We start from the raw sequence: 19,455 nt of genomic DNA, 5'->3' as shown, positions 1-19,455 counted from the left end.
ATGGTTTGGAATGGAAGGGACCTTCAGTGCTCACCTAGTCCCACACATGGGCAGGGACACCTTTCCCTGGATCAGGTTGCCCCATCCAACCTGGCTTGAATAGTTCCAATAATGGGGCAGATGCAGCTTTTCTGGGCTCTTTTTAGTGGCCCACAACTCTCATCATATGAAACATTCTTTCTTATACCCAATCTACTTGATAAGTGCTTTTGGTGGTAGATACTAATCACATGTACAAGGCTGAGACAGTGGGGTGGTTGGTGATAGCTCTGGTGTACACAGACACACCAGGATTAGCATCTCCAGTGTCTCCTTGTGCACTTCTGCCCTGTCATGCTGCACACTGCATTTAGAACAGTCACTGTTAAAGATGAAGCTACTCTGCTTCAAGTGGTCAGAGCTCAGAGTAAAAGCAGTAGTAGATACCAGCAGAAGGGTAGCCATCCCATGTACCAAGGAAACAGGGAAATACCTAAGAGAAAAATTGTTTGGGGAGGGCTCTTGGAAAGAAGATTATTTTCTTTCCTTTGTATATACTGAATAGAAGAGGTTTTATATGAAGCACAGATTTTGCATGTTGGCTGAAAGAAGTCACCAAAGAACTGTCTGAAAAAAGCACTGAAACAAGACTGCAGCTTTTAAGCCCACATTAGCTGATGCTGTCTGCTCTGATTGTCTGTTCTAATGCCAAAGCATTCGTGCCACCCTTGTAGAGGTGTGCATCAATGTGACACTCTGCACTGACTTTAATCCTACTACAGTGCAAAGTTGGCTTCATTTTCTTCATTTCATTTAAGAGATATGAAACTAGAAACCAATATTACTGGTTTTAAGGTGTGAATTGTATTACTTGTCAATGCTTTCCATATTGTAAATAGGGTCCAGAGGGAAAGATTTTTGCATTAAATAAAAATGCTCTTTATCAATAGTTGGTTTAGGCATCTGATTTTTCAGTAACCTCAATGCAGGCAGAGACTGACACACAAAGAGTCTTGACTTGCAGGAGAACATCCAGCTAGCTGATGCTTGTGCCCAGCTACTTCTCCTAGCACCTCATTGATAGGCAATTAAGAATCTTTCCCTGAAGTGGCCAAAAGCAGTGCTTCCTTATGTCCCTCTCAGATGGGCTGAGCAGGGAATCACACCAAAACAAGCCCAAAGACAGCCTTCAAAGCCTACATGGTTCAGGTAAGATTTTAACCCACTCCATTATAACTTCATGTGCTTTCCATTAAAATCATGGGAAAATCTTTATACACAGAAGGATGGGAGAACTGGTGCAGAACATAGCCAACAGATTCATGTCAAAATCTCATGCAGGTCTTACTGTCACAGTCCCTGTCCTAGAGACCACAAACACACACATGGGAGATTATATCATTGTTCTCTGTTTAACCTACATTTCCACAAAGGAACAGATGACATATTCAAGCAAATAGAGTAGGGTTTTTTTGCAGCAGTATCACCAGAGAGAGGACGTATTTGCTTGGAAATTATAGTAAACACAATTCTAGCCTGTTTTGTGAAAACAAAAATATCCTCTTCTCAGTTAAATGTCATTCTTGACTTATTCCACTGCTTACTGCTGACTCCTTTCCTTCACTTCACACAAGACATCAAGAATTAATGAGACACAAGTTTAAATAAGGGAGGAGATAAAAGCCTAAAACACAAGTTATGTTTTATAGTTTTATAGTTTATAGGTGTGATTTTAAGTACCAGTATGGGGACTGATATTATTTAAACCTCTCAACTATCACATGAACTTATAAAATTTGAAGACCTCATAGATACAGATAAAGCTACTTGCTGTTAAACTGCAGGCTAGACCAGCTATAAGCTAGGGCCAAGTTTAGAGCAAAGCAATTAACACAGAAATGAAATTCTATTTCATAGTCACACTAAAACAAAGCACATAAGTAATATGAACACACATCACGCTGTCTGTGCCTCTGCATGCCATACTTTTGAATGAAATAAATTATTAAAGAAATGAATGTACCTTCATTACTTATTCTTCAGCTGCTCTGCATCCATTCCTCTAATTAAGAAAATTGCCTAGTCTAAATATCGTGATTAAAATAGTGCACCATGTACCTAGAGAATACCTAATTTTTTGCAGTGCTGACTTTTTTATTTAATAGTGATACTGAAGAGATATTATGTCACTAGTGAATAAGTTTATTCCAGTTGCTTTTCTACCACATCTTTTTAACTTGGATGGCAAACAACATCATCCTATTTTGAGACTCAATTTATTGATCAGAATTGATTTTTGGTACACCTTTTGTACATAGAAATGCTGGAATTAAGTGTTTTCTAATATTTTTTCAATGACAGTGCTATTGATGAAACAATAGGACAAACACAACCGATTCTGTGCTTCAGTTTAACTTATGTCACACAAGGTATAAAACAGGTCTCTGAAAAAAATGCACTTACCTGGTATGTAAACAACACTTCACTTGGTGATTTACCTAATTTTCCATTGATGTTAACTTCAATTTGACCTTGTTGTGGTTCATTCATTGGTCCAACTTGACACACAATCCTAAAAAGAAAGAATGTAAGCTTATCTATTGGAAGTAACAGCTGCAATACCAATGTAATATATGTGAGCTACCACACACATCGCCAGCAAAAGCACCAACTTTGCTTTATCCTAGACTATGTAATCCAGTACTGCCTCAGATTCCCAGCAAAACCACCCAAGAACAGTTTTCTCCTCTATCTCAAGGCTGGTAGAACTGAAACCTGAGCGCTGTACCCAGCACTGTACACAGCTACTTTAGCAGTCTGTTAGTACAAGTGCCCTCTGCAGAAGACTCAAATTCAGCCCATAAGTCATTTCAACCTCTGCAACCCAACACAAGATTTACAGTGGACTTTGTGATGTTCAAAAAACCCAGCCCCACAAAGGAGCCCCCACCTCCTTGATGTAAACATCAGACCATCAGCTATCTTATAATTTTGTGTGTTTTAACTGCTGATAATTTTGTTTTGCATCTTGCTACCTTTCAGCTTCAAACTACTGCTTTTTCACACCTATGATCAAAATCCCTTCCGAATTACTATTCTCTGAAAATAAATTCACAGATAACACATGCAAAATCAACAGGTAAACTACAGAATGAAAGCATGAAAAGGCAATAAGGATTTGACACACTTGGAAACTGGGACAAATGCTTAATGGAGAGTTGATAATACAGTTAGATAAGGAAGAATATTGTGCCCCCAGCCTGCTCAGTCAGACAGTTTCATATAGGCCACACCCTGAGGATCACTGCTCATTTCTGTCACTCTTTCCCTCCAGGATTATTGCTATTCTTCCTTAAGCAGTGCATGACTGCTTAAAAAACCCCCAAAGTAGCAAAACCCCCCTCAATGGCTCCAAATTAGTGGGTTTAATGTACTTAAATCAGGACGCATAATAAAAGGATTGTCGAGTCGTTCTGCAGATCACTCCAGACTTTCTTTCCTGGGTACAGGCAAATGGACAACATTCTCTGAATTCTTGCATGTCCTGGCATGTGTGTGGCTGCCTGAGCCTGCTCCTCATCATCCCTCTACTGTATTCTTGGAAGTTGTATCTCCATGTCAGGCAGAAACAGGAAACGCTGCCTTCGGAGGAATTTTTACCATATGTCAAGTCAGGGAAAGCAGTCGGGGGCCGGGGCCGGGGGGTGTGGGGGAAACATCGTAACAGGGATTTTAATTGGAAAAGTTCCCTCCCCTCCCAATCGCTGGCATTGCCTCCCTTCCCCCACATTACTGATGGAAAACTACAAAGAATGACTTCTCGAGGGCCAACTATTAAATCACCGCAGAGCCAGAAAGCGCCCTTAAGTGTCTTAAATCTTGCTGTGCATGGGAGCCACTGCCTCCCAAAAAGACTAGCTTTTAACTGCACAAGGATAGGGAAGCAATACATGGCACTTTTTATTATTTTTAAACGTAGTTTTAGAAAAAAAAGGTAATAGTAAAACAAAAGAACAGAGGAAGACAAATACAGAAAATTAAAGATATCTATTTGAGGATTTTGACAACTTCTATTTTAAGGCTTCCCTAGTCAGGAACATCCTTCAAAACTCACTAATTTGTTGATAAATGACATGATGCAAGTTGCATTTGTTCTCACCCATTACTACACTGCCAGAACTTAGGAAACCAGTAATGTTGCTATGATACAAGGAACCAGTCATCTGAGTTCTGGCTCCTTTCCATGTATTTAAAAATATCAAAAAGCTTTAGAAAAAGCCAAGAGGATGAGGAAATTCTTGTAAGGCTATGTTGCAATTCAGTGCAGCTTTTGCAAACACTGAAAATAGGGAATGGGGAAAGATGACTGGTTGGAAGTACATGTAAATGTAGGAGTGATGGCAATGGAACTGGGAAGCAGTAAGAAATAAACAGCTATTCTTCACCTTCTTCAGTCTTAGAGGCCTGGGAAGCTTCTAAATGCCTGATTCACATATTGACTAAAGCTAAATATTTTTCAAAACTAAACAAAAAATCAGTTAGGTATCTTCAAAATCACTTTCAAAACATGCCACAGGAATAGCAAAAAGTTACTGTGTTACACTTTAAATTATAGGAAGGGAAAGAAAGCTAAGGTTTCAATTGCAGCTTTCCAATTGAATGAATGAAAAATCATGCTGCCTAAAATATGTCATTACTCTTAATATTACTACTGAACCTTCCTGTTATGTTTTTCATCAGCTAATATCAAAAGGGTATTTCCCTCTTAGAAGCTTGATATAATCTGTAGTAAACATCTAGATAGCTACCTACAAGAATTTAGGGATTCTCTTTTAATTTTTGGCAGTGCTTAAGAGTGTGACAAGTAATCCGCAAAACATCTACCAACCTGTTTAGGCAATTCATGGACTTGTTGGCTTTGAGATGAAACTTAGTCATCTACAGCTAAACCTAAGCTCTGGGCTCCCTCCCTGTCCCCAGGCAAGAAGCTCTGTGGCTAGACTAAGCAGATTTAAGCTTCCTCTTGTTTTGCCTATTTTCCCATAAATCTTGTATGCTTGGCTTCACTGTGGTTCAGATTTAGCAAAGTTTTAATGACTAGATGCACAAGCTGAATGTTTTTAATTTAAAAACAAATAGTCTTGATATATGTGCAGTAATAGTTTATGAAAGCTTTTCAATCAAGTAAGGAAAAAACTTCAATCAGGAGCAGGATGGTAGTACACCATTGTAAATTTGTTGCTGCATTACAATCTATAACAATTTTAAATAAAGAGTCAGACATGTTACTATGAAATATTGCAGGTATATCATAGCAATTGTTCTTTTTTCAAATGGGAACATTTTGTAACCACAACAAGATCATCTTTTCTTGAAAATGCACAGAGGTTCCTTTTTTCTTCTCAAACCTTGTGAAAAGCATCCATCAATTACCTTGTGGAAACAGAGTAGAACTCCTCTTTAAAAAGACATTCCTTGTCTGCCACTGTTATGTTTTTTACATCTTCTGCCTTTATTCCCAAATTAGATCCCATTATGGTCAAAAGAATTCCACCACTTAGTGGTCCAGTTTTTGGCTCAATCTGTGTTTGCATAAGGGACAGGGAAAAAAAAAAGCAAAATTAAATACTGCAGTTACTATGTTGCTCTTCTATATTATTTAAAGCTACTTTGACTTACCAACATTTGAAATGCAGATGTTTCTTGTAGGACAAACAAAAAAACATGCTATACAACTTTTTAATGTTAATTAATCATCTGTTAGCACAGAACTAGTATTCAACAGCTGAAGATTTCATGTCTCCTGTGGCAGACTGTTATGTACAAAACTCTTGCCTGGTGTTTATTCTATTTTAAGTTTGCTTCCTCCACTGAAGTACTATGATTTTGAAAAGCAAATGGATGGCACTCTTCTCACAATCCTTCCACGCAGCTTTTCCAGCATTTTGTTGTTGTGATTTTATCCGTTTAGCTTCACAGCAGAGCAGTGCACCTTCCTAACACACAGTGCTGCCCCACAGTGTCTTCAAAAGTTCCTCCAGTCCCCTGATTTTCCTTACTGCATCTCATGATAGGGTGCTGCAGCATGGGCTGATGCTAATTGAGAAATTTGCAAATAAAGTGAGGACAGAGAAGACTGCAGTTGCAGAAGACTGCTCAGACTGAAATATGGCCCTAACAGGCACTTCAATTCACAATATTTGTTGGGAGGCTAACCTGCTTTCCTACATAATGCTTGGAGCACCTACAGCAAGACCTTTTCAGATCTTCAGCTGTGGAGAGCTGCAAGTTTCCATCAAGAGTGAGACTGCACTTCAATGCCTGCTCCATCAAAACCAGTCTCTCAGGTCTCCACATGGCTGCCTCTGCTGCCTGCCTAGCCCATGGCCTGTCCATTTGCACTTAAACCCTAAACAAACTAGCTGGAAAATTACTCAACTGTTTGTCTAACTGTTTCCAAATGTTATGTTTATATTTGAAGCTGATGTAAGGTCTGAAAACCTAATATATTTTAGTATCTTTTTTTTAATCCACAATAATGTAGAAACAGTATCTCAGGTGAAAACACATTTTTTCTTAATTTTCCTTTTCCTTTTTTCTCAAATCATGTTTACCTGGGCACAGATATTACGTAAATATTCTCCACACATTCTGTCGAGCTTCTAGGGTATTTACCTTCCTTTGCAGATTTCAAGTGTTTAACAGCCATTTCTTCTTGGATTTACCCTCATGGCCAACCTTCCCCAGTGTAGTGCAGGTCTGCCAGTAGGCACACTGCACCTCTAACTGCATTCTCCAGGGATGCAGTGTCTCTACCAGTCTGAGCCACAGGTTTCAGACACAGTTTCTACTGAGTGAAACATCCATGTTACAACTCTCAACCTCTGTCATACAGCTACCCCATTTTGTGCTAGCTTGGGATGTGTTCTCATCAGTGTGTCTGCATTTCCAAGTACTGATATCACTGCTGCAGCAATTTAGATTTGCCCAGTGGAAACATGTATCACTCTTTTCTCAACAATTGTGCCCATAAAAGCAGCATTTGGCATGTTTCTGAAAAGGATTCTGAGAAGGACGTGGATTTATGACTTTCTTTGCCTGCTGATCCACCAGTGTGGACAACAATCTTCCCTGACCCTGCAATGCTACAATTGCAGAGTAAGTTGAGTGCACATTTGGCCTCTCTGACTTCTTACATTCAGTTTCTACAGCCCTGGGTTTGAAGCTGGTGTGGACTGAAAAACATCACTGACACTTGGGAAAATGTTTTATGACACAGAAACAACCTGCTCCATTATTTAATACTATTTAAATGTCTAACTTGAAGCCTGTAAATGAACCTGTTATGTACTTGTAGTTCCAGGAACAGTGAACTTCTCTTACAGACTTATTTCAGGTAGAAAGGACTTTATGAGAGAAAAATATCCATGCTAAGAATGCAAGAATGCCATGTTTTAAGCATGCACTGCTACCCTGGCTTCTGATACAGCAAGGACAAGGCTTGAAAAACAAGGAGGCTCAAAGACTCCATTCAGTCTCTAATTTTGAGTCTTTACAAATCTCTCACACACATCACTACTGACATTATTTCCTTTCAGCTGTTTCAGAGGCTTACTTAACATCCCAGGAAAAAAACTGCCTTTCAGTATGAGCTTGTTTGGCTGCTTTCTCCTGAAAAATATTACACTGGTAGGGAGAGGAAAAAGCCATCTTACACGAGTGATTTCTGGAGGAGGACACGTGTCGGTGGGGGGCGCGTGACAGAGTTTCTCATAAACGCACTTGCTGGGCTTGCCGTCCTCTTCACACCACACACACTTGTACTCAGGACGGGCAGCAAGGCACAAGCTGCAGTCGCTTCGTCCATAGGAGCAGTTGTACAGAGTCACTGAAAGATGAAAGGCAAACATATTTAGATATTTCTCTCTGTTTCGAGGATATTCAGTCTCCTTTAGGAAGGAAAACTAACCCTCTGTATAAAGTTCAGTGGAGTTGTGTGAGTAATACGTACAGTCTGTACTTAACCCCTGAATGCTAAGAGATGCTGAGAGAAAATTTTATTTTTTCTCTATGGAAAAACCTGACATTTATCCATGTGCAGAGTATGACTACTCTGCAAATATATTTTCGTCACTCAGGCACTGTCAAAACATTCAAGGATATACCTTCAGATATGGAAGGTATAGACTCTGCATGGGTGTCAGTAGGGGTGGACATCAGCTGACATGGGACAAATGCCAGTCATGGAATTAAAGGAAGAGAGCTGCCTTTGTAGGCTGTTTGCAGGACATTTGGGACTTTCCATAATCATCACGCATGCCTGAACCAAATAGAAAGTTAACACTTAATAAAATGTTAACCTTTTTTCAAGTTAATATCTCTGTGTTTCTTCATTCTCTGTTTTCTTGCTTTGGTTTTCCCTTTTGTCTTGAACTGTCATCCTGATGTACAGCTTATTCCTTCTATAGTGGGCCTTAGTTCTAGCTTTTCTGAGCCAAGAAATCAAGTCTGATAGTCACACCTCTCTTGCTGATGAAGCAGAGACCAACTGTCCCAGACACTAAGCTTGTTTTGGCCCCCATCAATCTCTAGCATGATGCACAGTCACTGAACAAAACTGATTTTCCCAAATAGATGCAAAGCCTTGAGACATATCTCGGTGGTTCAACACTGTAAGGAGAGCCTGGGCTTGCAAAAAACCACATGGATATGCACTTGAGAACTAGCCCAGAAGAAAACAAACAGAAAAGATGCCACACGTTTCTCTAGGCAAAGTGTGCGAGTTGCCCAGATTACCCAACATGTGAGTGCTGTGCCTGCCTAGACAGATGAGATGATTATTGTAAAGAGGAAAACATCTTGCTGCCTGCTTTTCTGCTTCTTCTTTTTCCCCTGCTTCCCTCTACTCTTAGCTGCTCTGTATTTCTGTCCACACAGCCTTTTACCCTTTGCCACTGAGGCTCTGGCACTTCTTGAGTCTTGTAAATCAGCTTAACTTACCAGAACAGCAGAAAGCTTTTTAGATTTCCTCCTGTGCTCTTTCAAGAATTAAATGTGCTTACAGGTGGGAATGGGGCATACAAGACAGAGACTCAACATCTTCTCCTTCCCTTCATTAAGTCTCAAGAAATAGTAGCCTTAGTGACACTGGATTTTTTTCAAACGAGGTTCGCACTTAAAGATGCAGGAAATAAAGGAAAGTAAACCTAAAGTAAATCCTTTCAAAATGCACATAGCAAAGGCCATTGAAAGGTTCTATTTAAAACAAGCTTTTACTCTCAGAAGAGCAGGACTCTAAAAAAGCCATTGGCAAAACCACCCTCCAGTCAGTAACATTTCAATACACTTGGTGTCTTCCTAGATAACAGAAGCAGAAGTAGCTTTTGAAATCTAATTCCAAGAGACTACCATGACAAGTTTGTAGTGAAATGAAAAAGTAAAATGAGAATGCTAGTTTTCCATTATTTTTTCAGTAGTGGCCTTATTCCCCTGCTAAGCATGAACAAAAATGCAGATGCCCAAATCTTGGCTAGCTTCTGCCACTTGCAGGAGAATATGTAATTCCATACAGGTGGTTTTTCTCTAAATGCTGTGTGTTTAAAACCCTCAGCAATCAGTTTCACAGCTAGTCTTTAAGATAATAACATTTTTTTCTTTTCTTTGCAATGAAGAGTTAATATCCACTTGATTTCAAGTAGCTTTACAAGCACAAAATCAGATGAAGTATCATCAGAGGTGCATGCAAAACTGAGGGACTTTGGCATTTGTAAATGTGAATCAATGAGAAAGAGCATCCATTTGATTCAATCTCTATCTTGAACTTCCAAGGAATTGATGAGCACAAGGCAGGAGTAGCATCATTTGCTTCATAAACTGAGCACATCAATATGGAAGGCACTGAGCAACAAACATAAACCAATATTTCCAGCAGTCTGTGTGTCAGTTATCCACTCTGCGTGTTGGATGTGACAGTGCTGGGGAAAAGCACCAGACTGACAGCCCATGTGTGCTGCTGTTTGCTTTAGGGACAGTGGCAAGGAGAAGTTTCCTTGTTATGAATCACTTTTACAGGAACCAGGCTGCTTTCTTATTCCAGCACTTTGAAAGATTGCTACTGCACAGACACTTGAACAGGTTAAATTGCTGAGCAAATCTTCCCCTTGGCTTCCTAAACCTTGCATTTCCCACCAGGTGACTACATGGCCACCAGGTACAGCATGGGAATACATTTACTGAATTACTTCATTGCTCTTCATTGGCTGGACAGGGATTCTGATTTCACCCCTCAGTAAACAATGTCAGCACTGCAAGGCCTTGATGGACCTCACATCCAGTTGCATAAATGCAATGAAGAAAGCCGTGGCCTTAAAGCATTAACCACACCCCTTTTTCACTGATCAGCTCATTATATGTACCAGCAGCAAGCTACTCATTAGATTCAGACTCTTATCCATCACCTTGAGATACCAGCTGTGATATCATCGATAAAAAGGACAAAGGATAAAAGGGATATATTGGATCTCACACTGTTCAGAGCCCCTGATGGCTCGAGATGTAAAAATGCTATCGTAAGTTAGTATTCACTAAGTGCCATACAAAGAAAGGGTTCTTTCACTGGCAAGTTCAAAGGTGCTTCTCAGCAGCAGCCACATACCCAAAGCCAATTCTTTTCAAGATGCATAAAAACACATTACGCTCTGGATTTCATATGGCAAGGGAATGTGAAAGTCAGAAGGAATTTGGATTTTAAAAAATCCCTTTTATACTAAAAAGAGACATCTGTTGATAATTTTTCAATTCCCCTCTTGGAAGTGTTCTATATTTCAATTTGAATGATAACATTTCTTTAATGATTTAGCTATTTTTTTGTTTTGTTTTTAATTTTTTCCCTGACTTGGAAAAAAGATGTTGAGAATATTTGGTCAAAATCTGCTGTTTTAAACATGACAGCCTTTGGAATGGAAATTAAGACAGTGTGAGATTGTAATATGACCTCCCTGTAACATTCATACCAGGTCCTCTTTTAAGTCTTTTAACACTGAACACATAAGGAAAATCTTCTAAAACCATAGTTCATGCTGCCAATATGAAAGGGAATAAATTTAAATATTGTACAATTAGAAAAATATGGTCTGAAGATTTATTCTGAAGAGGAAATTACTTGGGCTACTAGTATTTTTCTGATGTCGACCCATCATGCAAGTAACAAGAGGGTTGCCTCATAGTTTTTGCAATATTCTGCCTTAAACGTCAGTGCAAAGATGTGTAAGGTAGGTCTCAGTTCCTGCTCCATTGATTTTAAAGGAGCTTTCTTAGCTCAGGACTAGGCTTACATACATAATTGCTTCATTATTGTATTTTGAAAAGAAATGAAATTTATATTCACAAAGAGATTTTTATCAGAGATCAAGTCTTTGTGTTTTAATTTTTAATTTATTTTTAATAGAAATAAATGAATAGAGTAATGAGCTGAAAACACACTGAATGTTTCTGTGTTTTCTTGATTGCCAGCTGACATAGAGACTGCAGAACCTGTCTGAACTGAGACACAGCTAAGATATGAGATTTCAGGTGAAGTACATATGAGTGGCTGTCACAAGGATCCTCTTTCTGCTGTTTGACGAGGAAAGTTCATTGAGGAAGGGAAAAAAATCATTAAAAGAAAAAAATCAAAACACTTAGATATGTCATTTTCATACATGTATGAAAAGGGAAGCTTTGCTATTAGGATTGCACTTCAGAGCAAAAGCAATCTTAAAAATTATAGAATCATAAAATCAAAATATTTTGGGTTGGAAGAGACCTTTAAAGGTCACCTAGTCCAAATCTCTGCAATGAGCCGGGATATCTTCAACTAGATCAGGTGATTTTTGAGACTGTCCTGTGTACGGCCAGGAGCTGGATTGATGATCCTTGTGGGTCCCTTCCAACTCAGGATATTCTGTGATCCTACACTGAGGCCCATCCAGCCTGAACCTCAGTGTTTCCAGGCATGAGACATCTACCATCTCTCTGGTATCCACATAGCCCTGTATTAGCCACTGTGAAGCAAATTAACTCTACCTCAGCACCTGTGCCAGTGTTTCACCAGCCTCATTGTAAAAAAACTTCTTCCTTATATCTAATCTAAAAATTTACCCTCTTTCAGCATAAAACCATTACCCCTTGTTCTATTGCAACAGTCCCTGCAAAAAAAGTTTGTCCTTATCTCTTTATAGGTGACCTTTAAATACTGAAAAATTGCAATAATGTCTCCCAGGAACCTTCTCCTCTCCAGGCTGAACAACCCCAACTCTCTCAGCCTTTCCTCACAGGAGCAGTGCTCCAGCCCTCTGATCATCTCTGTAGCCTTTCCTGGTCTGTACTCATTCCACCAGCCCCTGTCCTTATCACGGGGCCCAGAGCTGGATGTAGCACTCCACATGGGGAATCCTGAGAGTGGAGAAGAGGGACAGCATCCCCTCCCTCGCCCTGCTGGCTATGCTGCTTTCACCCAGCCCAGGCTATGACTGCCTTTCTGGCCTGCACCCACACGTGGCTGGGTCCAGCTTTTCAAGCCCTGCAGGACTGCTCTCAATCCCTTCATATTGCAGCTTGTATTTGTGTTTGGGATTTCCTCAACCCATGAGCAGGACCCTGCACTTGGCCTTGTTGGTCCTCATGAGGTTTGCACAGGCCCCCCTCTCATGCCCACCAGAGTCCCTCTGGATGCCATCCCTTCTCTCAGCCTGGCAGCTGCACCACACAGCTTGGTGTCACTGCCAAACTTGCTGACAACACAGATGTTTAATATTAATAACTTTTGATCTGTCAGATTTAATTGTTTCACCCAAACCAGTAAAACCTACAAATGCTCTTATTAACAAGACTCCAAATTATGAAGGAATAGATTTCTGCTTACTGTAATTAATCTCCCTTTAATCCCATATTTCATACTTACCCATTAGTTTGCTGTCAATCTTGACCTTATCTGTTTTTATGGATAAGTTAAGTTGTAGTGTCTCATTTGCACTATAGGAGAACTAGAAAAGATGACATAATAGAGATATTTATACCTTCATTTGGCAGGGTTAATTTCATGCATTTCATATGATTCTCAGTAATCAGACCTGTGAAGGGTTTAGAAACTCTCCCAAGCCTTATGGCCTTTTTTCATCTTGGGCAGATACATTTATAGAAAAATGTTTTAATGAACCTAATCCTTCACAATCAGAATTTTCAAGTACCAAGGGACAGCAAGATCTGAATACTCGCTTTTCATTAATTTAATTTACATTTGGTTATAAGTATCAAAGCAGCAAAAGTGCTGTTCAGAGGCAGTAAGTATAGCTGCTGACCCTGCTGAGTTCTCCCTTCCCACACCATCTGGCCCCATTACTTCCGTGGGCACAGCAGACTCGCACCACATGGAGGGGAAATCTCTTGCATCTTTTACAGTGCAACCTCCTTATTTTACAGCCAAATCACAAAGTTCACATGCTCCAAGACATGAGCTTCTGCTCATGCTGAAAGAGCAGCAATGATAGTTGTTGGGAAACAAGAAGAACAAATAAAAATACAGACACTTGAACAAGTAAACTCTTTGTGCTAGGCACAGATGATGCATAAATGCTCATTAATTCTCAAAACTAGTTAGGGAGGCTGTAAGACATAAAGTTTAAAGTCAGCATAACATTTGTGAGTCAAACTTAGATTAGAAAATACACTATTTTTAAAATATTATTTCCTTTCTCAGTAAAACAAGCAAGAGTGCAAGAAGCATAACTACTAGGTAGCCAAGCAACAGCATATTGTTACCATTCTTACCATTCCCATTTTTACAGACACAAAATGGGAGAGATAATGAATTGGAATGTGGAGAGGGAGAGCACTGAAATTCTTGGATTTTATTCTCAATGATTTCACTAGATTGCATAAAAAGTGAAGGATAAAACAGTAATGGTCTCAAATTTCCTCCAGAGACAATTCAATAATTCCATGCATTACACAGGTAGAGAAATCAAGGGGAAAAGTTGAGGGCTTTGAGAGGAGACTCCAGGAGCTCTGAGCCAAAACTGTAGCCTTTGACTATTACTGCCAAAGAAGAAACTCCATTAGAGGTGGCTTTCTTTTTTGAGGGAAACACATATTACCTATATAATTTTGGACACATGTGGCTATAGGAACAGTTTAGAAGAAGAACTAAGCATATTTGGTAGGTGAATCATATTTTTACATTTACCTCTTTACTCACGAATGAAAATTTTCCTTCATCTGACTCGTCAACAGAAGCTTCAAATTCAAATTGGCTGTTTCCAACCATAAATTTTTTACCCTAAGGATGAGAAAATTTCAGTTTAGAATTTGTATTGCATCACCAAGCGTAGTAAAATATCACCAGGTGATACCCTATTCAGCACTAGATGTAATCAAATCCAAATGGAGAAGGCTAACTGGTTACAGTCATCTGCTAAAGCAATGCTAGTGAGAAGCTGAGACAGAGCAATCTGTGACTTTGCTGCACTCCTCCAACATTCATTCATGGTAGGCACACCAAGAAGTTCAAGGAAAGCAAGACCATACGTAGCACTCTGTTTTAGGGAGCAATAAGAAAAAGCTAAGAGGTGTGAATATTGGATGGCTTCACACATCAGATGTGTTATAATGGAGCTGTGTGAGTTCTGCCCTTAAAGGTTTTCTCTGTAGGGATTCTGGGCAGAGCATCAGTGCAGGTGTTGCATGGGAAACTGGAATGAACATCTCTCAGCTCTTGCTGCCTTTCTCCTGCCTTACCATGACTCCAGCTGTATTTTCATAAGACAGTTTTTGATGGCAGCACCAATTTAAGGGTATTTCTACCTCCTAGACATCTTTTTCCCCTCTCCTCTCCCTAGATCCTAAATCTATTGATTCCTGTCTTAAGTCTGTAGCACATGCTGACCTTCACTGCACTGACAAAACCCTCAGCTTGGCTGTTCTGTGATTCAGTCAAAGAACTTAGCTGGCTAAAAACCTCATCCCATGACATTGTTTCTGTGCTGGGTTATTCTCCTGCCAATAGGTCAGACATGCAAACAGCTTTGTCAGAAGAATATCAGAAAGAAGTGAGTAGCGAGGATATTGTCAGACAGTAATGTTGGTAAAGACTTGTCGCTGTGGAGTCAGAGACAGGGATGAGATGTGAACATACTGAGATCATTCAGCAACAGCCCACGTTTCTTGTCTGCCAGCTCCTTTTATAGAGTTTTTAAATTTCTAGTGCCTATAGACATGATTGGTTAAGGGTTTCAACTCTGTTTAGCTCACTGACAAATGATATGAGTGTACTTGTGCTTCAAAGGGGTTGGGTGAGGTCCTCTCTTTGGGTTTGAATCTGACTTGTTGTTGTGTTCAGGGACTTGTTTACTTTGAGCTAGGCTGGTCGAGATGGTGTCTTGACAAGCCAAATTATCTGTGCAGCTAAAAAGCAGCTATATCAATCACAAAGACTTAGGAAATCAGAACTCACTAGGGGACAAGACAACCTTCACCTTTACAGAATCACCAAATGGTTTGGGTTGGAAGGGACCTTCAAAGACCATCTAGTCTCACAATCCTGACACAGGCAGGGACATCTTTCCCTAGACTGGGTGGTTCAAAGCCCCATACAACCTGGCCTTTCTAGGGATGGGGTACACACAGGTTTCTTGGGCAACCTGTTTCTGTCTCTCATCATCCTCATTGCAAAAGATTTCTTCCTTATCTCTCTAAAACTACCCTCTTTCACTTTAAAAAATGTTGCCCCTTTTTCTTACACTACAGGGCCTGGTAAAATGTCTCGCTCCATCTTTCTTATAAGCCCCTTCATATATTGGAAGTCCATAAAATGTCTCTTAGGAGCTTTCTCCAGGCTGAACCCCCTAAGCTCTGTTTCACCCTCTCTCTCATTTCCATGTCTCTTCTCTGGACCCATTCCAAAAGATCCACATCCTTCTTGTACAGGGAACCCCAGAACTGGATGCTGTAGTCCAGCTGAAGTTTCAGGAGAATGGACTGGAGGAAGATAAATCTCTTGATTTTCACCTGCTGGTCACACTTCTTTTGAGGCAGCCCAGGACACTATTGCCTTTTTGGGCTGCAAGTGCACATTGCCAGCTCACATCTAACGTTTGATTCTCAAGTCCTTCTTCACAGGGCTACTCTCAATCCATTCAACATCCACCCTGCATTGACCCAGGTGCAGGACCTTCTCAGTGGCCTTGCTGAACTTCTTAAGAACTTCACTGTGGATGTAAAGAACTAGTCCCTGGTTTTGACCAGACCCCTCTGACTCTTGGAGTGCACACGGCAAAAAAATAATGGTTACTTGATTCCTCTTTTCTGCTCCACAGGTTAAGTACATTGTCTCCTGCTATCACCTAAGTGTTGTGTGTGAGCATCTTACCCTTTTTATTTGTAGTTACTTCTTCAGTGTTGGAATCACAGGAAACTCCTGGGTCACTAAGTTTAGCTAATTAATGCAGTAGAAAGCTTTCCTACTGCACCTTCACTGTGACAGATTGGGCAGGGGACATGAGCCCACCAAGGTCTGGGGCTGAGGAGAACATCATGTTTTAACCAGATAAAGGATCTGACTTGAGGCTCTGGGTAGTTATTTTATAGAAAACAAACCTTTCACTTCTTCCTTCTAGAAAGCTACATATAGAAAATAAGATATTGAATGAACTCTGAAAAGCCTTGTCTGAAAATTTACCACTCATTTGGCCTTACAGAAAACATCTCTATAGTCCAAGTTTTAAAGCACCTGCTTACAAATATCTTTTAATAGGAATGCTGCCTTGTTTTCCTTGCCCCACATATTTTAATCTAACATGTGTTTTTCAAAAGTGTTAAAATTCTGCTGCTCCTGTGTAAGGCTTTCCCACATGCTTAACAGCAGGCTCTGGGAGAGGAGGAGAGCTTTGGTGTGTGTGACAGCTGATACCTGGAATGCATTGAAATCAGCAGTTGCTATACCAGGCTCTTGAGCAGAAGGCAACAGAGCTCACAGTCAGTAGTTTTGGTGCAGGAGATGTGTAGCAAACACCAGGAAGCAGGTTAAGCATCAGACACCCATGACAAAGACAAATTCAAATGGGAAATTACTTTTAACGAAAATCTTTGGCGGGCTAATAAGGTTATCTTGATGTTGGTACATCTGTCTCTCCTACTGTGCCAATCTTTCAAGGACTCAGCTGGAGAATGCCTTTCAGAAATTGCATGCAATATGACGGATCAGTACGAAACTTCCCTCCCTCTGCCTGTCCTGGATGGGGCTATTCCCAGAAGAATGACAACAGCTTGGATTGATCTCTCCTTCCAACTGAAATTCATTTAGAGGAAGGAGGGGCAGAAGAACAGCCAACAGCTCCTCCTCTTTCAGGCTATTTTCCTCCAGTGGAAGGGAATCATGAGAAGACTTACTCTTTGTACTTCAACCATTTACAAGTTAAGAGGAGCATAGAAAGTGTGTGAGCTTATAGTTTTATCCTCAGTGGAAATGCAGTTAGCAGTTTCCATACTTCCAGAAAAGAAATAATTTTTGATGTAGTCCTGCAATAGCAGTTTTTTAAGCCATTTACCTCTCCTACTCACTAGGTAAGCCCTGCATAATTCTTCTCCACTTAGAGATGAAGATGCTTATATGCACAATGTTGGATAGTGCACTTAGTCACCATGGCAAGGCTGGGTGTGTAGCACCCCTTTAAGTAAAACACAGATTAAACCAAGATAATGGAACCTGTAGTTCAAAGTGTCATCACAACATTATTTTTTTCTTTTTCTAAGTAAGAATTTAGGCAAAAACAGGAGGAAAATGGATATACCGATGTCCTAATCAATAGAGACCTTAATGTGCTCACAGCTGCATGGCTGCTAGCTTCAAAGATGCTGTAATGCCCAGCATATCCTGTGGCAAAATTGTTCCACATGAAAAGCCAAATGCTAATTAGCACTTAGGCTTTGGGCCAGCCCCTACAAAATATCCATCCATGGCTTCTCCTGAGCCACCCTGTTCTCCATGAAATGTTTACCAAAGGCTGAGTGTAAGTAATGCCCTTCATTCAAATGAACTTTCAGCCATGAAAGTTACTGCTTCAGATAGCATGACCCCACAGGCGTGAGTGCCTGTATGATTACAACTATTTCATGCCTTATTTGTCGGTTATCACATATATTAAAAGCCTGTGTATACAGCTGTAATCACTGTGTGTGTCTGTTGTAAGTCCTGTCACTAAAGACATTCTTGTTTTGACTTAAAAATGCACCTCTGTACCAGGACATATGGAGCTGATCCCATGACAGAGATGACATTTTCACATTACTCTCACCTGAGAAAAATTACTTTGACATCATTTGACACTCACTGTTCTTCAGCATCTTTCCAGTTTTGGGACTATGCATTTACCTTCACTTCTTACAGAGACTTTAACTCCTCATAAGCCTTCCCAGTTCCAAGTTAAATAAATACGTTCTGTAGGCAAACTGTTAAACATTGCCACCCATGACAAAGTATTCAATCCACGGGATGTGTTTCTGCATTTCTTAAACCCAATTGATATCTCATGGAATTAAAAAAACCCAGCAGCCTTTTCTCCATTCCCTTTTTGTTACTAGTAGTTCAGAAAAACTAAAGTGCTTATTCGTAGAATAATAAACTAGATGAAGTAGTTTTTGCATTCCTGCTGCTGTTTCTCCTTGGAGGACAAGGGTCCACTAGAAGTCAAATTCAGCACATCTAGATTATGCATCTGCCCTGAATTTCACTAGAGAGAGAAAGGGCTCTTCCAGTTATATCAAGAGAGCAGGAAATGATTTTCCTCTTAGGCAGAAAAACAGCTCTTCACAATGTTAAACAAAAGAAACAGAAGTATAATCTCTAGAATACTTTTCAATTTTTAGCAAGGCGAGCTGTGGGTTTAGGAGAGGTGTTGTGTTGTTGCCACATGTTGCACACAGTCAGACATCCTACCAGGGACCAGTTCTTGGACAACAGACCAAATTCACCAAATTTGCATTTCACTGCTTGCATATATTTTATGGTCTTCAAATAAAAGTGTTTCTTTTTGAACACATGTTTTTATAGCACAGTTTTCATATATGTCTACAGCAGTGACACACATCATGGTCTTCATATAGTGCTTATGGGTTGCTTTTTGCACTTCTCTGAATACCCTTCTTACATTGCTATTCTTCAGGCCTGTTGACCCTTTCCCACCCCTTGGCAGGAGTAGCAAAGGTGATAGAAGGAATTTAGAAGTTATACAGTACTTCAGTTTGAAAAAGGGAAAAAAAAACCTTGAAGAGAGGAGCCTTCTTTCCCTTGATAGATGGCTAGTAGTTAAAGAAATCAATGCAGTCCCCAGTGCATCTATCATCAATTCACATTTACACAAAGACAACACAGAAACAACAAATAGAAACTGATAACAATACTTGAGCTATTACCTAAAGATGGCTATTAAGCTTCATTTTTATCCA

At 40.0% G+C, this 19,455-nt stretch overlaps 1 protein-coding gene across 7 annotated transcripts in view; it reads right to left on the bottom strand.

The window, feature by feature from the left end:
* Positions 1-19,455, bottom strand: part of PLXNB2 (plexin B2) — a 252,410-nt gene that overhangs the window by 43,992 nt on the left and 188,963 nt on the right. For all 7 annotated transcript variants that reach the window (XM_063396802.1, XM_063396801.1, XM_063396799.1 and 4 more), the window contains 5 exons: positions 14,201-14,293; positions 12,920-13,001; positions 7,695-7,867; positions 5,413-5,561; positions 2,443-2,551 (listed from right to left, as the gene is read on the bottom strand). In XM_063396802.1, coding sequence (XP_063252872.1) covers positions 2,443-2,551; positions 5,413-5,561; positions 7,695-7,867; positions 12,920-13,001; positions 14,201-14,293 — 606 coding nt within the window. The remainder of the gene's footprint in view (positions 1-2,442; positions 2,552-5,412; positions 5,562-7,694; positions 7,868-12,919; positions 13,002-14,200; positions 14,294-19,455) is intronic.

The sequence above is a fragment of the Prinia subflava genome, chromosome 4, assembly GCF_021018805.1.
Source record: "Prinia subflava isolate CZ2003 ecotype Zambia chromosome 4, Cam_Psub_1.2, whole genome shotgun sequence".
Taxonomy (NCBI): domain Eukaryota; kingdom Metazoa; phylum Chordata; class Aves; order Passeriformes; family Cisticolidae; genus Prinia; species Prinia subflava.
This window is presented reverse-complemented; position numbering and strand designations above follow the sequence as displayed.